At 40.3% G+C, this 18,522-nt stretch overlaps 1 protein-coding gene across 3 annotated transcripts in view; it reads right to left on the bottom strand.

Annotated features, from left to right (window-relative positions):
* Positions 1 to 3,579: 3,579 nt before the first annotated feature.
* ERCC6L2 (ERCC excision repair 6 like 2) overlaps positions 3,580 to 18,522 on the bottom strand; it is a 167,210-nt gene continuing 152,267 nt past the window's right edge. For 2 of the 3 annotated variants that reach the window (XM_075549800.1, XM_075549801.1), the window contains one exon: positions 3,580 to 5,898. In XM_075549800.1, coding sequence (XP_075405915.1) covers positions 4,974 to 5,898 — 925 coding nt within the window. In that variant the 3' untranslated portion in view covers positions 3,580 to 4,973. Of the gene's footprint in view, positions 5,899 to 16,873; positions 16,989 to 18,522 lie in introns of those variants that run through there. The other variant, XM_075549802.1, reaches the window with a different exon arrangement.

The following is an 18,522-nucleotide window of genomic DNA, read 5'->3' as shown; positions in this document are numbered from 1 at the left end:
AATTTGGGCCAGTGCCCATTCCTCTTGAAGAAGTTATTCATCGTCCAAGTATTTGCCCGGTTTTTTTTTTTTTTCAATCTTTCTTTTGTTGATTTCCAGCCTTTATGACATGTGGTCAGAGAAGGAAGTCTGGGTGACCTCTATATGTTTGAATTTGCTCAAATTTGGCTTGTGTCCCAGCGTGTGGTCTATTTTCAAATACGTGTCGTGTGAACTTGAAAAGAATGTGAATTTTTTTTCAGTTGGATAGAGATCTCTGAATAGGTCTATCAGGTCAAGTCATCTTATTGTAGAGTTTAGTTTTGTAGCCTCATTTTTGAGCTTCTCTTCTGCTGCTCTATCCTTCTCAGAGTGGGGTATTGAAGTTTCCTATTAAGATTGTTGGTCTCGTTTTTCATCTTTGGAAGGATTTGATTGATATATTTTGCAGTCTTTAACTGGGTGTGTATATGTTTACTATTATTGGCTCTTGATCTACTAGTCCCTTAAGCATTATATAATGCCCACACTTATCTCTAGCTATATCCTGTATCTTGAAGTCAATTTTATCAGAGATTAGAATTGCAACTCCTGCTTTATATAGATTGCCATTAGATATATAAACCTCCTGCCAAGCTTTGATCCTAAACCTATTTTTGTCTGTGAGCGTGAGATGTGTCTCTTGCAGACAACAGATTGTAGGGTTTTATTGCTTAATCCAGTCTGCTAGCCTTTGTCTTTGATGGGGGAATTCAGACCATTGATGTTCAGATTTATTACATCCATCTGTGGATTCTTTGCTGTCATGCTGTACCTTTTATAATAGACATTTCATTCCCTCCCTCCTTAGCACTGTATTATGTATGTGTGTGGGGATTTATTTTTGCTTTCTTTTCACCTTTGGGTCAAAGACGTCTTGGGCATTGTTTTCATTGTTTTGTCTTCTGGATAGTGTTACACCAGGGGTCCTCAAACGTTTTAAACAGGGGGCCAGTTCACTGTCCCTCAGACCTATTGGAGGGCTGGACTATGAGTTTAAAAAAAACTATGAACAAATTCCTAGGCATATTGCACATATTTTATTTTGAAGTAAAAACACAAACGGGGCAAAAACACACGGAGGGCTGGATAAATGTCCTCAGAGGGCCGCTCGTGGCCCACAGGCCGTAGTTTGAGAATGTCTGTGTTACACTATGAGGTGGTCTCGGGTTTGTGATCTGTGGATGTTGGTCTTCTGGCCGGAGTGAGTTGTACAACAATTTTCAGTGTTGTTGTTTTATTTGACATATTCTACAAATTCTTCCTGATCTGGGGAAACCCTACCTATTTTGATGGAGTTTGGCGGGATATAGGATTCTTGGGTTACTGTTATTCTCCTTAACTTTTGGAAGCTGTTGTTCCATTCTCTCCTTTTCATGGTTTCTTCTGGTAAGTCTGAGCATATTCTTATCTGATTACCTAATAGGTGACTGCATGTTTTTTCTCTAGCTGCTCTTAGGATTTTCTCCACTTCCTCAAAGTTGGATACTTTGACCACTATATGCCTTGGTGTATTCTTTTGAGGGCTCAGTGTAATTAGTGTCCTTTCTGAACACTAATGATTGTTTGATTGGCCTTCATCAAATTGGGGAAGTTTTCTTCAGGAATTTCCTCCTCACAATCTTGACTGTTGATTTTTTTTCATTATGTTTTACTCTGGTACCCCAATTATTTGAATACGGTTTCTCTTCATTGTATCACTTGTTGTTCTGGGGTTCTCTTCAACTTCTTTGATTATCTTGTTTGATTGTCTTTCTTTTTTGTTGAATTTTACTTGGCTATTTTCAAGGTTGCTGATATGATTCTTCACCTCTTCCAGCCTGGTGGTCAGGTCTTTTACCATTCGCTTTGCTTCTGCTGCATTTACCCTTAACTCTTGTATTTCCTTTTGCAAGTGGACTCTATCCTATTTTTCATCCTTTTTCTTTATTGATTCCCTAATATCCTGTATGACTAAGTAATATACTGAAGATTTATTTCTGTGGCAGTTCAAAGTCTGCCTCTTCTATGTGTGTCACTAGGTTCAGGTTCTCCTCAGACATTTTTTCCCCCTCATGCTTTCTTATACTGGCTGCTGTGGGTTGTTATCCATGTGGCCTTTTGGTGGAGCTCAGCACCATTTTCCTGGGAGCCAAAGGAGCATTGTGATTTCTCGGAGGCTAGTAGGGATGATTCTAAGGCCTACCTGGGGACTGCTGTGCTCAGAGTTTGAGCTGCATCTCTATCTCACTGGGATTAACTCCGTCCTTAGACAGCTGGAGTTATCTATTTGGAAGGTGATGTGGGTGGCTCTCTTATAAATGGTGGGTGGGGTGATTGCCAGTAGGAAAGGTGCTGCTGGGCAGGCTGAGCACACGCAGTGCAGGCAGGTGCTCACAGGCTGTAGTGGGGGAGGGAGCTTACTAGAGGGACCTGTGTGCAGACTGGCCACAGGTTCTGATTGCTAGCAGCAGCACCAGGTCTGTCATGAGCAGCAAGGGTGGCACTGGACAGGCCACTCATGTGCTGGCAGATTAATGTTCACAGGTACCTGGGTGAAGAGGGTTATGGAGGGTATGTATTTATAGGAAGCAGGTTCTAGATGTTGTGGTTGGGGTGCATGATGGGTATGTTAAATCTACCATGGTCCCTAATCTGTGAGTAGAGAGGAAAGCTATGGTGTAAGCTCTTGTGGCTTGTTTTCTGAGGCGCTCCTCGAGCCTGGGATAATGATCACCTTTAGACAGCAGTTTTGGGGAAATTACTGCACAGGCAGACACAGTTCCACCGGACCTGGCTGGGATGTGGAAAGCACAGGGGCAGATGTCGTGAACTTAAGAGCGTCTCAGCAAGCCCTCAAATTTCTCTGTGGTCAAAGATCACAAGGGGAGATCTGAGCCACAGCCCCTAGGACACTGGGATTCAACTTCTAGCACCTGGCCTCCCAATAATGGCCTCCTTACCTCTTAAATTTCCGATCTAACAATGGGAGCATCAGGTGGGACGCCATCTTGAATCTCTTGCATGATAATGACAAATGTTTACCTGACAACTACTTAATTATTTAATGCCAGGTTTGCAGTTTTGTTCTCATTCACTCTAACTGGTAACCTCTGTAAACTGTTTATGTATGAAGAATATAGAGGTAATATTTCTATGAGCTAATATTTCACACCTATGTAAAAATATTGAAGGCATTTTATTTTATGCAAGATGTACTTTTATTAATATGCCTGAAATATACTTTCTACACAATGAGATACAAGGAGCACCTCTTGACTTATCAAAGATCCTTATGTAATGAGTCACAAAGCAGGCTAATGTTCTCTATATGCCAAGTCTTCTACAGACCACATAACCCATAAGTTTTCTAGAAAGGCCAGCACTGGGACAGGGTAGCATCTGATAATTTAGGATATAATGTAGCTACAAGTAGATAAATGTATAACCTAAAGCAGTGTGTGTTCAGATTGTGGTATCCACTCATAATAAAGGGTCATAAATCAATTTACTGCGTATTGAATTAAAATAACCAAACAACAAACAATAGAAATCGAACAGAAGAGAATAAAGTGTTACATATTGTTCTATAAAGATTTTATTTCAAACAAAAGTATGTATGTGTAAAAACATATGGGGCCCTGATATAAATGTTTTTCCCTTTTATTCCTAAGCAATCTCGCTACTTCCTGGGTATGGTAAAGGTCCGATCTCTTCAGCTTAGTAACAGTAATCCCTGCACAGGATTATTTCTTGGTTAACTGTCATCCTGGATGGGCACTTTCTCCTATTACAGCCCTGTGAGCTCAACTGAGGGAAAGGTGAGACGTCCATCTGAACGAGGGCCAACAGAGTCTCAGGTCCCTGCTACAAGTCACAGGCAAGCTATAAGGGACTTCACAGACATGATTTCATTTCTTTCACATGTAGCTGTGCTGCATCTGTTCAACTTTAAGCCCTAGTGAATACACTACATGCACAATATACACACATGCATAGTATACACAGGGGCTGAGTGTATGCTTCTACATAAATTCAACAGTGATACTTTCTGGTATTATTTCTCCACCACAGAAATTAAATTCAGCAAAATATAACAGTCCCAAATTAAATGAAGTGTTTACTCATTCTTCATACTTAAAACAATACAGAAGCACTATACAAATCTCTATTTATATCAATCTAATCATAATTCTTGTATAAAAACTGAGCACTGGTGTTATGTAGCTAATGGTACTAAATATGTTACATTAGTTTCAATGAAGTTATGAAACTGCTATACAATTATCATTTTAGCATTCCATTGAAATGAATTTCAATGAATTTCATTGAAAATAATTTAATAATAGAATTTCATTGAAAATTATGAATTTCATTGAAAATAATTTAATAATAGTAGAACATGATACTGAGGGATAAGGAAAACAATTCCGTGACTTTCCAAATGCTAGTAAGAAAGGAAAATGAGAAACACATAGCAGTCTCTACCTATCAATCTGTACCTGGCTTGGGGATAGGGCATGATTTGGCCTATGATTTACTGGAATCTGGAACAGTGAATTCAAACTTTTTCTTAAGTTAAAGGGCACTCATGATGATCTACATGAAACCCTTCGTCTTTCAAAGTGAAGGCACTCAGGGTAAGGGACCTATCCAAAGTCACATAATTACACAAACAGTGTCACATGCGAGGTCTCCTGATTATAAATCTAGATTCTTTCTATTTCATAATATAAGTTTACATGATAATAGGATCAAAGAAAACAAATACATGATAATGCTGTAGACTTAAAATAACCTAGAGCAAGCATGTAATAAAAATAGAAATTGATAATGAGGCAGGTAATATAATTTGTGTGGAAGAGAGTGCTGCAAACAGTCATGGCAAAAAGCCACGTAATAATGGGGTAGTAATACGGTGCTATGTTTATGTATTACTCTGTAGACTGGTTTTGATTTTATCTGTATTACTTTAGTTAACATTTTTTCCATAGAAACTTCTCATTTGATTTCCAAAGGGAAGTTTCTAGCTCTTTTTTCCTTTTGGAGGCTGCGCCCAGGGGTACTTCTTCACATAAGCCCTCGATGACTGCCAAGTTGGTGAGTTTACTAAGGCTGTCTTCATTCTGCTCATTCAATAGGTCCCAGAAATCCTTTGGTCTCTGCTTTGCCTTTTTTATGCTCCCTGAAAGAACTTTCTTTGGCAGCTGTGTGAGGCTGGTCCCATGACTTTTAAAGAGGTCATCAAGAATAGAGGTGTCACCAAGTAGCTCTCCCACACAAGGGTTTTCTAACACTGGGTTGTCTACCTTTTCTGCTTCTGATTTGAAAAGGTGTCCATTTCTTGAAATACCAGGTTTTGTTATATCCTGTTGGTCTTTCATGGTATCTTCTAACATTCTCTCACATGCTTTAGACTTAGACTTCATGACAGAGGATGCCCCCGTGTCGTTGGCTAGTTGGCTTTTTATTCCACTGTCAATCATTTGGGTAGAACTAGCAGATAAATTTTTAGCTTCTTTATCAGTAGACAATGGCTCTTCACAGAAATCATAATTCTGAAACTTGAGTGACTTTTCTTTATGTATTCTTGGTCTGCATATTTGAGAAATTTTATTGGTTGAGACCTTAGATGACAAAGTTTCAGATTCGGACAGTCTTTCTTTTGTAAGATATTTCCTTTTTGCAGATTCATCCTTGACTTTCTTTCCTTTCGCATGTGCAGGTTTGACTAATTCTGAAGCAGAAACCACAAAAAAATCATTCACTTCTGGATAGTGAGAAACATAAAAGTCTCTTAACATTTTCTGTCGTTCTTCTGATGTGGCATCAGTGACATGCTCAGCAAATTCCTTTACAGATGATGCATTAAAGTAAGAAGCCATTTCTTCAAATTGTTTTCTAAAGATTTAATGAAGAAAATCAGTTATTACTTTTATTATATTTTATTTTCAAATAACTTACCATTAATGACATGAGATAGGCAATGCGATGTAATTGTGTTCAATCTTACTTAACTTTCTAACGTTCTTAACTTATCACTAATCCACAATGAGAATACAGTTAGTTTATACTAGCAGCATGTGACCTCTTCCCCTAGACTTTTGAAAACAATATTCCAGCTCATGAAATCACCAGCTTTTAAAAGTTATTCTGATTTATACTATAAAGTATTCTCTGGGAATGAAGACATCCCAGCATGCTACACTTCCAGTTAACTACTTTATGACTGTCAGGAGAATAATAATTATAGGCATTTAAAAATCTACATTGCATTTAAGTTCCATGAAATAAAATCATAAACAAAAGGTCCTCATGACTAGAAAAGAGAAAATTCCTTAAGTTTAAGGGTCCCCCACTCTCCTCTTTTTCCGCATATATAAAATAGACATTTCCACATAACATTTGAAGAGCCCACAGGAAAGCTCTACACGGAGAAACTTACGACTGCTTTTCTCCTCATTTAGTCCACCTCATGGTAGACGGCTAAGCTCACAAGAGAGGTGCTGTCTGGGAAAGGGAGTAGCACTTTTTACCTATGGTGGCTACACAAGCTGTTACATGCATGTGTAAGAAATGAGCCGTTGGGTACCCTGGTCAGATGGAGGCAGAGAGCTGGCTCTGGAACCCTGGACCACAGACTCTGCCACTTTCTCATGGTGAGCCTGATGTTTTGTTGATTCTGAATTTGGGAAAGGAGCTAGGAAAGCTTACAAACATTCCTTCAAAAATAAAAAAATTAAAAAAACCAACCCCATACATGGTGTTGCAGCATGGTTTCATAATTCTGTCTATATTTTGTATAGCATTTCATTAAAACTCCCATTTATTCAACCAACAAATATTTATAGAGCCCTCTATATACTAGGAGCTCTGGTGGTGTAATAGTTAAGTGCTTGGTTACAAACCAAAGGGCAAGAAGTTCAAATCCATCAGTGACTCTGTAGGAGAAAAGACTTGGTGATTTCTCCTGGAAGAGATGAGGGCCGGTGTGGGGGAAGTCTACTCGGCCCTAGAGGAGAGCTATGAATCAGAATCAAGACCACAGCATGCGGCCACATGTGCTAGGCACTGCAGTAGGAACAGTTCTCCATCTTCAAAGAGTTTACAGTCTAGTTGAGGGAGATGAACATATGAAAACTGAGCTAGGATAGAGTGGTGGATGCATGATGGAAGTAAACAGAGAGTCCTATAAGAGTCTACAGCGGGGCACCTCGGCCAGGGATTGGTGGTGGGCAAGAAGGGCTGGACAGGCTTCTTGGAGGATGGTAAACCCTCCACAAGTAGGAGGTGATGCCCAGAGGTGCAAGGATGCTGCTAGAGGAAGATGTGGGCAGTCATGCGAGGTCCTGTGCCAAGTTTGAAAGTTTGAATTTTATCTGGTTCATATTGTGTGTGTGTGTGTGTATAGGAACTTTACTGCCACTGATATTTTGGTCTCCCAGACCAGGTTATATGAAATCTTTGTGTTTTGCTTTTAGTGGCAATCCATACTACATGCGCTCAGAGCTCATTTGTGGCTTCAGATAAACACTCCTGGCATCCAGTCCTGTGGCTCCAAGCCTGGAGCGTGTTCCCAATCCAAACACTGCAGGTGCCTGATCAACAGCCATGTTCCTCTCCAACAGCATTTTTAATAACACAAGTACACGTTTCCAAATTGTTGTCCTGGAAACTTCCTACATTCTTGCAGGAAAGCAAGCTAGCATGTTCTTAAAAAGCTCCCGTGTTCATTTCACATGAGTAATGGGATGTTCTGTTTATTAATCATGTTCAAATCTACTCCCATGGCCTTTCAAATATATACTTGTGCTTGTAAAGATAAAATGATGGTCAAAATTACATGCAGAAGTATTTCATTTATTTAAAGACTTGGTATTAACTCAGTAGCTGCCAAGCCAACTTCACCTTTGCTGTGCAACAACCATGTCCCCACTCATGACCCATTTGTCACCACTAAGAGTAGAGAGAGTTCTGCCATGATGTCATTCTTTACAGGGCAAGTTCTCATTGTAATTCACTTTATTTTTGCCTTCAAATTCACTTTTCTAATTTGTGATCTCTGGGAACTTAAGGAACTTCAGGGGACAATCAAGGTGTAAGTCAGCTACTCTGTAAGGAAAATGGAGGAGACTGGAGCAGACACCCCCAGGTCACACAGGGAACAGCAAAGGATGCAACACCAAAGATGGGCATCTGTCTGCAAGTCTATGAAAGGAGTGCCTGTTGTGGATCAAATTCAGACTGCTCTCCCTTTTGCTTGAAGGACTCGGGGAGAGCAGGTGCAATACACTGAAATGATTGCTCTCCTTAAGCTTTGTGACGTGGAAGTAGGACTGAAATGTCATTCAGATGGCTCACATGGCTGTGGCATGGGGCAGACCCGAGAGAGGTGCCCGTCATCTGGACAGTGTCCCCTCGGCCGTTTTGGCATTCTAATGTTAGGGACCTTTCACCTTTTCACTTATGATAGAGATATTTATTGTCTAAGTTGAGTGGGAGGAAAAATAAAAAAGAATGTAGATAAAAATTAATCACTGTAATTGACACATAATAACCCCCCCCCCCCCGTGTGTGTGTGTACAACAGAAACTGGGGGAAGGGAGACAGCGGATGGTGTAAGATATGAAAAAAAATTTATACTTTATCAAGGAGTCATATGGGGGGAGGGGGAAGGAGGAGATAGAGTGAAAAAGTAGGAGCTGATATCAAAGGCTCAAATAGAAAGTAAATGTTTATAAAATAATGGCAACATATGTATAAATACTCTTGATACAATTGATGTATGGATTGTTATAAGAGCTGTAAGAGCCCCAATAAAATGATCTTTTAATAAACAAACAAAACAGAACAAAAAAAGAGTTCAACTTGAAGGTTCACAATTTTGGAAACAAAAGAGTTATCAAAGGAAGTAGTATTGTAATTAAGTTCAAATTAAAGCAAAAAAAAAATCATTGTCAATACCTGTGCTTTGACATATATTGTTATTAGGGATAGAATTACATGTGCTCCTCAGATTAGTACAAGGTATGGTGGGTTTCCTAGCAGAAAACTGCCCTGAAAACCATGGCTGCAGGCCTGATCAGGAGGATGCACTGCTGCAGCATGGGCAGGCATTTGAGAGCCACACTACAGCTGCCACATTCCACCATGTGCAGCTGAGGGAACAGCCCTTTGTCCTACCCCTGCTGCTTCCCAATGAACTAGCTGCCTGGGATTTGCCACCTGGGATTTGAACTCAGAAATCCAGCACCTTTTCCCCTTAGTCTCCAGGGACCATCAGGACGAATCAGACCACAGCTTCTTAGCTCAAGCACAGACTCTCAATTATCTATTACCAAGGGCTTCTAATCCCCTCCTGATCTCCACCTGCTCTGCTCTGATCCAAAATGTTTTCAGGGTCTCTGGGTCCAAACTCTGAATCTTCAGTTTCTCTGCTGAATGTAGCTTCCCGTCTCCTGCTCTTAAATCATACTTGGTGGCCCATGAATATACTTACCGCCCCTCCCCTGAAAATACATACATAGCCCTCTCAAAAGGCTCTCCACTGCTAAACTTCAGGGTTCAAGGCTTCAAACTGAGGCTTCCAGGCTGCTGTTTTCTCAGGAAATGTTTTCCCTTTCAAGGTTATGCCAACTGGCTAAACCATTTTCTGCCCATCTTGTGAACTGACCCTTTAAATGTGTCCAGATAGTTCCTGAACCTACCAATTGACAGTTGGTTGTACTTTGGTGGTTTGTGTGTCTCTGTGATTCTGGAGGCTGTGTCACTGGTATGCAGGTGAAGATGTACAGGTGTTGTGCAACGAGTGGAGAATCTGCTGGAGCCATAAAGCCCTGAAAATAAGTGGGCTCACCAGGCATGAGTAAACTGTTTACACCTGGAGCAACGCCAGATCTAAAATTTGGTTCTGAGTTATCACCAACGCCATGGCTTCATCAGCAACCTGAATTCTTTTTCACTGTTTGTTTTAATTTTGTAGGTTCCTTTAGCATAGAGATAAGGTCACTTTACCAGATGTGCTTCTTTTGATCACATCATCATTGAATTTTAGCTGAATATACCAGGGTTTTAAATAAAAAAATGGAGCATCTAGTGGTATCGAAGTACCATATATACGGTGCATTGTTTTACGTTAACTTCAGACATTATCACAGAACAGATACATTTTTGGGAATCGGAATTAGCACATTTTTCAATCTGCGTGTGGTAAGCACAAATCCTTAAGATAAAAATCATGTTTTCTAAAAATTGTCAGTGACCATGGTAGTCAGGTGCAACTACCTGCATTAAGTTTATTGTACTACTTGCCAAATTTTTGGCAGAATTGATATAACTTTGTATGTGGGTTTTATTGTCCGTCTGTAGTTGCCATAGGAGGAGCAGTGCATTCTTGGGGGGAATATTAGCAAGTTAAATGGTAAGAAAGAGGACTTCTGGGAAGAAAGCTCTGAGGTAGGGTAACCCTTTGGGATTTTCATTTATGTGAAATACAGAGCTCCGGTAAGATCACTTTGGGGGAACTGCACGGGTCCTGGTTTTTGGTCAGTTTCCCCATGGACAGCCCAGCTCTGCTTGCCATGAAACACACTCCCTTCGTTTCCCTGCACCAAAGACCTGTGTGCCTTAGTTCTCGGCAACTGCAACTCTTGTCCCATGCGCTACTTCCTCCCCCTCCCTCTAGAGTCCCCTGTGCACCATGCCCCTTTGAATTTCCTCACGGCAGGGCCCCTCCAGCAACACATACACAGTGGCCCCTGGCATTTCCTGCCCAGGTGACTGGAGAGCTGAGGTCTCTTGTCCTAATTCCTACCCCTCCCATCTGAGACCCATGCACTGTGCTCACCTGTGCATCCCTCCTCCAGCGACTAGTGTACTGCACTCCCTTGGGGTTTCCAGCGCTGGGAAGCCTTCCCCTCTAGGGCATCACAAGGACGTCAGCTTAGACTTCTGAAAGTCTTGGACACTGGAGAGCCCTGCTGACTGAAAATCTGAACTCCAATTTTTGGGATAATCCCCTTGATGAGGCCATCCATACTCCCCTAATAGCAAGGGAACACCTAGGCCTTCTAGATAGATAGCCCCAACAATTTAGGAAGAGAGCCAGAGGCAGAAATAGTAAGAGATGCAGCTCGAACCCACAGTGTAGCTGGCTCCAGGGAGTTGGTAGATTTATTCTTATTATCATCTGAGGAAGAAAACACAGGGCTCCTTTCCCTGCCAGATGAATTGGAATTCAGCAGTCAAGGTTACTCAGTGGCAATCCCAGCCCTTGGCTAGGAAGGCCCTCCTCCCTGGGGAGCCCACTACAATAGTCTTCTCTACCCTGGACCATATATAAATTAGTCCTGAATAGTGCAGGACTCTACTATAAAGGAGTCATCTATTATAAACACAAACAAATGAAGGGGCACTCTACCGACATAAATTACAGGGTCAACAAGAAACTCTGGTAGATATAATATACTCCTCACGTACCGCAACCACCATAATCTCTGGAACCTGGTTCCTACACCTTGATAACTCACACACTCCTTTAACTTAGCAGGTAAAAACATGCCTCTTATAACCCTCTTTGCCAACTCATTAAAAACTAAGACACTTAACAGGAAAACTTCCTATGATTAATCCCACAAAACCTACTCTCAAGTTCATATAACCTATTCACCCAACTCAGCATCTACATACAATACCTCTTCCAGCATCTAGCTCATCATCCCATAACCTATAGAGCCAGTCCCTCCTTCCTAAAAAACACAGAAGCTCAGGCAGCACTTAAGTTCATCCATGATGGGATGTATCCAACAGCCAACACCAGCAGCTTCCATGAAAAATCTAGAGAAATAAAAATCAATTGCTGAAGATGACCCAAACCCCAAAGTTTACAGATAAAAAGCAGCCCTTGAATTGTCAGGTAGAGAATGTTGTACAGGAAATTCAGGGATCACAAAGGAAGCGACGATAACCATCCAGGCAGCACAGAGTAAACCAATTAGATTAACATCCCCTCACCCCTACTCCCCCCAAAACCACATCAAGGCATATAGTAGTCAAATTATCCAATTTCAAGGAAAAGGAGAGAATCATGAGCGCGGCTAGGGAGAAAAAAATCAGTCACATAAAAAGGTAAACAGATAAGAATAAGCTCAGACCTCTCCTCAGAGACCATGCAGGAAAGAAGGAATTGGAGCTAATATTCCAAAAGTTGAAAGACAACAACTGAAACACAAGAATCCGTGATCCAGTAAAGCTTTCCATAAAATCTGGAGGAGAAATAAAACTATTCTCGAATCAGGAAATATTTAGAGAATTCATAAAAGCAAAACCAGCATTAAAAAAAAAACACTATTCAGTTCCTTATGGGCAGAAAACCAATCCCTGCAGCACATGAACATGAAACCACTACAGGGTGTTTCAACAGTACACAGAAACCAACAGCACCAGAAACATTACAGATCGGACAGAGAAACAAAGACAAGAATAAATTCCTCACACCTATGCCACCCTATGAAAGGGGAAGAAATGAAAATACCAAACAGAAATAATAAGAGATGACAACAACCTGAAGTTTGACTTAATTACACTGAATGTTAACAGACTCAATGCATCCATAAAAAGACAAAGGGTAACAGAATGGATTACACAACAGGATCCATTGATCAGCTACCTGCAAGAGACACATCTCAAACTCACAGACAAAAACAGACTAAAAGTTACAGGATGGCAAAAAATTTACTGAGCTAATGGCAATATAAAAAAGCTGGGGTTGTAATATTAATGTCTAAGAAAATAGAGCTCCAGGTACACAAGCTAATGAGAGACAAGAGTGGGTATTACAAAATGCTCAAGGGATCAATAGACCAAGAACCCATAAGAATATTAAACTTATATTCACCCAACAAAAGACCCTCAAAATTCATCAACCAAATCCTCAAAGAGATAAAGGAGATAGCACTAGATCAACAAGCAAAGTAGGTGATTTTAATTCACCACTCTCAAAGACAGATCAATAGGTAAGAAATACAATAAAGGAACAGAAGAGCTGAACAAGACAACGGATCAACTTGTCCTCATAGGTATCTATAGAGCTCCCCATCCATCAGCACAATAAAAATACATATTGTTCACCAAAGGGCATGGCTCATACTCTAGAGTAGAGGGACATAAAGCAAGCTAGAGAAAATTCAAATGCACAGAGATCAATCTTGGCTGACCACTGTGCTATTAAGCTGGAAATCAACAATAGAAAGAATAGAAAATAGAAAAATAAAGACAATAACTTGGAAACTCAACTTCTCAAAAAGGATTGGATACTAGTCCAAATAGAGAAAATTAGGAAGAGCCTAGAAACTAATGAGTGATAATACAACATATCAAAACCAATGGAATGCAGCAAAAGCAGTTATCAGATGTCACTTGTAGCAATAAATGTACACATGAAAAAAGAGGAGATAGTTATGTCAACTTCTTAACACAGCGCCTCCAGCAATTACAACAGTCAACAGCATAATCCTTCCAACAGCAAAAGAAAAGACATCATAAAAATTAGAGCAGAAATACATGAATCTGAAAACTGGAGAACAATGGAAAAAATCAACAAAAGAAAAATTTGTTTCTTTGAGAGGATCAATAGAATCAACAAAATGTTAGCAAACTTAACAAAGGAAAAGAAGGAGCAGATGTCAATATCTAAATTAGGGATGAAAGGGGAAGTGACAACAGACCTCATGAAATAAAAATAATAATAATGCAGTAGTAAGAAAGACTGTATTCCAACAAATGCAGTTATTTGGAGGACATGGACAAATACCAGGAAATTCACTCTCTCCCCAAATTAACACATATGGACATTAAGAACTTGAACAGACCCAAAGCAAAAGAAGAAACAGATAAGATCATTAAGGAACTCTCAACTAAAAACAGCCCCAGTTCATGTGGCTTCACAGGGGAATTCTATGAAGCATTCAGAGAAGAGCTGACAATCAATCCTACACAAACTCTTCCAGAACATAGAAATGGACAGCAAACTCCCAAACTCATTCTATGAAATCAGCATAATCCTGATACTAAAACCAGGCAAAGATGCCACAAGGATAGAGAATTACAGACCAATAGCTATCATGAACACAGATGTGAAAATTCTCAAGAAAATCTTGGCCAATAGAATGCAATAACATATCACAAGTAACAAAATTCACCATAATAACAACAAAAAGGTCAAGAACCATATGATCATATCACTTGGTGCATAAAAAGCATTTGATAATATCCAATACCCGTTTCTATTAAAAACTCTCAAGAAGATAGGATTAGAAGGGAAAATTCTTAATACAATAAAGGCCATATATGAAAAACCAATAATCAATATTACTCTCAATAGAGAAACGCTGAAAACATTTCCACTGAATAAAAGAACCCAACAAGCATGTCCCTTATCCCCACTCTTAATTCAGTAGTATGCTGGAAGTCCTAGCCAGTACCATAAGACAATGGCAAGCAATCAAGGGCACACAATTGGGTAAAGAAGTAAAACTCTCGCTATTTGCCGATGATATGATTTTATATATTGAGAATCCTAAAGGTCACATAGGATTACTGGAAACAATAGAAGAGTTTAGTAGTGTAGTAAGATAAAAGATTAAAAAGCAGAACTCAATTGGTTTCCTATAGACCAGCAATGGGAACACTGGAAAAAGATATCAAAGAAACAATACCATTCACAATAGCCATGCAGAAGCCAAAATACTTAAGAATAAATGCAATCCCCCCAAAAACCCCCAAACTAAAGATCTGCACAAAGAAAACTACAGAACATTACTACAAGAAATCAGAAGAGATCTACATAAATGGAAGAGCATCCCATACTTGTGAATTGGGAGACTCAAAATTGTGAAAATGTTAATATTACCTAACGTAATAGATACAGTGCAATCCCAATCCAAATCTCAGCATCATTCTTTCAAGAAATGGAAAAAAATGATTACCATGGAGAGAAGCGGCCCAGGATAAGCAAATAACTCCTCAAAAAGAATAAGGTAGGTGATCTTGCAACACATGACCTCAATACCTACTATACAGCTACTGGTTGTTGTTTTACAATTGTTGAAACAGGCTGGTACTGGTATAATGACAAATACATGGGCCCATGGATCAGGACAGAAAACCCAGAAATGAAAACCCAGCATACAGACAACTGATTCTTGACAGAGGTCCCCAAAGCAGTAAATGGGAAGCAGATGCCCTCCTCAATAAATGGTGTCGGAAAAGCTGGATATCCACATACAGAAGAATGAAGCTAGACCCATATCTCACTCCATGCCCAAAAGCAAACTCCAAGTGGATCAAAAACCTAAATGTAAAACCCAAAGCTATTAGGATCATCAATGAAAAATATTGGGACATAGCTGAAAGGCCTAGTGTATGGAATTCATAGGCTATCGGAAGTAACAAAGGACACTAACATTCTGTGGAATACATCAAATATATTACTGGGACCTATTAAAAATAAAACTTATGTACCTTGAAAGAAGACTTTATTAAAAGAGTAAAAAGAGAACCTACAGATTGGGAAATTTTTTTGACAAACAACATAAAAGTCAAAGGACTAATTACTAAAATCTATAGAACTTTACAAGCTTACAACATGAAAAACTAATAGCTCTCTGAGAAGGTGGGAAAAGATGTGCACAGATGACTCACAAAGGACGGCACTCGGATGGCTAATCCACACACGAGGAACGCTCCCGGTCATTAGCCATCAGGGAAATGCAAATCAGAACACCCATTACTGTAGCCCAATTAAACAAACAAACTGAGAACAACAAATCCTGGAGAGGGTGTGGTGAGATAGGAACCTTTAGCCACTGCTGGTGGACTTGTACAGCCACTGTGGAAGGCGATACGGCGATACCGAAAACAGATGGCAACACAACTACCACATAATCCAGCAATACCATTACTGGGCACATACCAGTAAGAAGTAAGAAACAGATCATGAGCAGATATTTGCTGCCCCGTGTTTATCACACCACAGTTGGCGATAGCACGAAGCTGGAAACACTAGAAACTCACATCAGTAGAAGACTGGATTAAAAAAAACCCAGCAGAATACTACACATTGCTAAAAAAGTGATGAGACCATGAAACACCTCAACTCCCAGAGCTGGACCAGTGCTAATGGACCACATATCATCTGCTCCAGGGAAGTATAGGGTAGGTCACTTGGATGGAAGGCACCTAAGGACAGCTGGGATCAATGGATGGGGCTGAGGGGGTGGAGGCTGTTGGCTGAGTGGTAGCCATCTTTACGTGGAATCAGGCCACCCTGAAGGGAGGCAGCCCTGTCAGAGAGATAAGGTTTACTGACGGGAGGAGCAGCGCAGAAGGGAGAAGGAACAGACAAGTTTGAGGAACACGGGTGCACATCTGTTGAGCAGAGCAGAGGGAGGGCTGACTCCAGGATCGGGGGAGGAGAGACCTAGGATGATCTTGGGAGGATGAGGTGTGAAGTGTCTTTAGCAGTGTTTAGCTGGTGGACAGAAGTGACCTGGGGCATCTGGGAGTATCCCGGAACCCAGGAGGAGTGTCATAGAACAATGGGACACGGAATCCTAGATCATTGGGGTGCATGGCATGCTCCAGAGGCTGCATCAGTGAGACTCCAGATGGGAACCCCGCTAGGTGAAGTGGACTCTAACTCAGACACATTTGTATCCTGGGAACTTAAGCTGGAAAACACTTTGTGTCCCAGGAAACAGAGACAGTGGTAGCAAGAATGACAAGGTCTGGCTACATCAATGCCCTGTATGTTGTATTAAGATACGTATTATTCAGACACTCCTGTGATGGTCATTCTTATAGTATCCTTACGCACGTTTATGTTACGTTGTATCTCAAGGGTGTGCCATCCCTGGGGATCACCCTTTTGAAGCTGTTACTGGTTTCTGTATTTGTTTGTTTTTTTTGTTAAAGGAAACCCAGGCAAGTTGAGCCTATAGGGAAAGAAAATAAAACAAGAGTTAAATAAGAAGGAGAGGATGTCAAGAGGTCCAGGAAGGAAAAGTATGTTTGGAGACAGATTATGGAAGCAATTGTATAATCAAGTTTGACAGGATTGAACTATGGAACGATATGATATATGCATTAATTCCCAAGGTACAGCAAATTAAAAAGAAAAACAACAAAACATAGATCCAGGCATGAGTTTTGGACTTGCACTAAATCCTAGCTCTAACTTAAGAACAATTGGTTCTTATATCATGGCCCTGCTTAATATTCACCTTCATGAGGTGATCACTGAAGATAAGGGTGCTACAGTACGGTATGGTAAAGAAAGTACTCAGCTAACCATCGGAATAGTGTCTGGGGTCTTAAAGGCTTGTACTCAAACAAGTAGCCATCTAAGTGAGGAGTCAACTAAGTCCACATGGATGAAGCAAACCAGCTTCTTTGATCAAAAGATGAAAATTTAAGAACTCAACTATGGTGAAGAGAAAATATCAGAGATAAAGTTCTGAACATGCAATTTGTAGAAGACTATTGAAGACAGTGGGAGCCCAAAACCCAGCTGCAGAGAATCGGGTCAGACTGAGTCGCTGGCAGATCCATCCTAGCCAGCCAAAGGCAAAAGTCTTGAACCGTCTTACTATCAGAGACCCTTGTAATCTTGATTATACTGGATCGAACTCCATACGTGGGGATTTGACATGCCGCCCACTCCCCTACCCAGACACAACTTGAATCTGTACTGGGGGCAAGTATCTCTTACTTGTTTCAAGACAAAAATTTCCTCCCTGACTTCTTGAACGTTGATGGGGGACTTTGCCTTTTTACGCGTTATTTGTGTTTTTGTCTTTATACTATTATGATTTTATCCTTACCACCTTATGGTGATTGTGCTTTCTATTATTTTTGGTTGGGTCTCTCAGCTGTGAAGCCCAGGTGTCATCGATACATAATGAGAATAACGGACACAAGAGGTTACAGGGAATGTAGGGGTGGGCAATCAGGAGGGAGAAGAGATTTCAGGAGTAAATAATGAAGGCGGTAAGGGGGTGGGAGCACTAGGACTGTCAAGGCACAACTCATTTAAAAGGCGATTTTACCATGGGGATGGTCGGCGGGCGGGGGTGTCTAAGACTGATGTATGGTGACTGCACAATGTCCCTTGATATGACTGAACGAACTATTGAACTGTGTGATATGTAAGTTATGTATCAATAAAACTGCTGGGGGAAAACATTTGATCTAAGAAATGTTGTTTTAGGTGGGGCAGCATTCATTAACTTCATGGCAATATTTCAATGATTTAGGAAGAGGTTCACTCCGTTTGTTTTTTTTTAAATTTTCAAATAGCCTTGAACAGTGGTGGGATTCAAATAATTTTCATAAGCGGTTCATTGCCCTAATGACTGTTTTAAGTATAAAAATGATATATTGAAAAGTAGCTTATTATTTCAAACAGTTAATATTTAAATAAGAATAGTAAAAGAAGTATACAAAACTAGATAAGAGTGTTTAAATACT

The sequence above is a fragment of the Tenrec ecaudatus genome, chromosome 5 (assembly GCF_050624435.1).
Source record: "Tenrec ecaudatus isolate mTenEca1 chromosome 5, mTenEca1.hap1, whole genome shotgun sequence".
Classification (NCBI taxonomy): domain Eukaryota; kingdom Metazoa; phylum Chordata; class Mammalia; order Afrosoricida; family Tenrecidae; genus Tenrec; species Tenrec ecaudatus.
The sequence above is the reverse complement of the archived record's forward strand: the minus strand, read 5'-3'. Positions and strand labels throughout refer to the sequence as shown.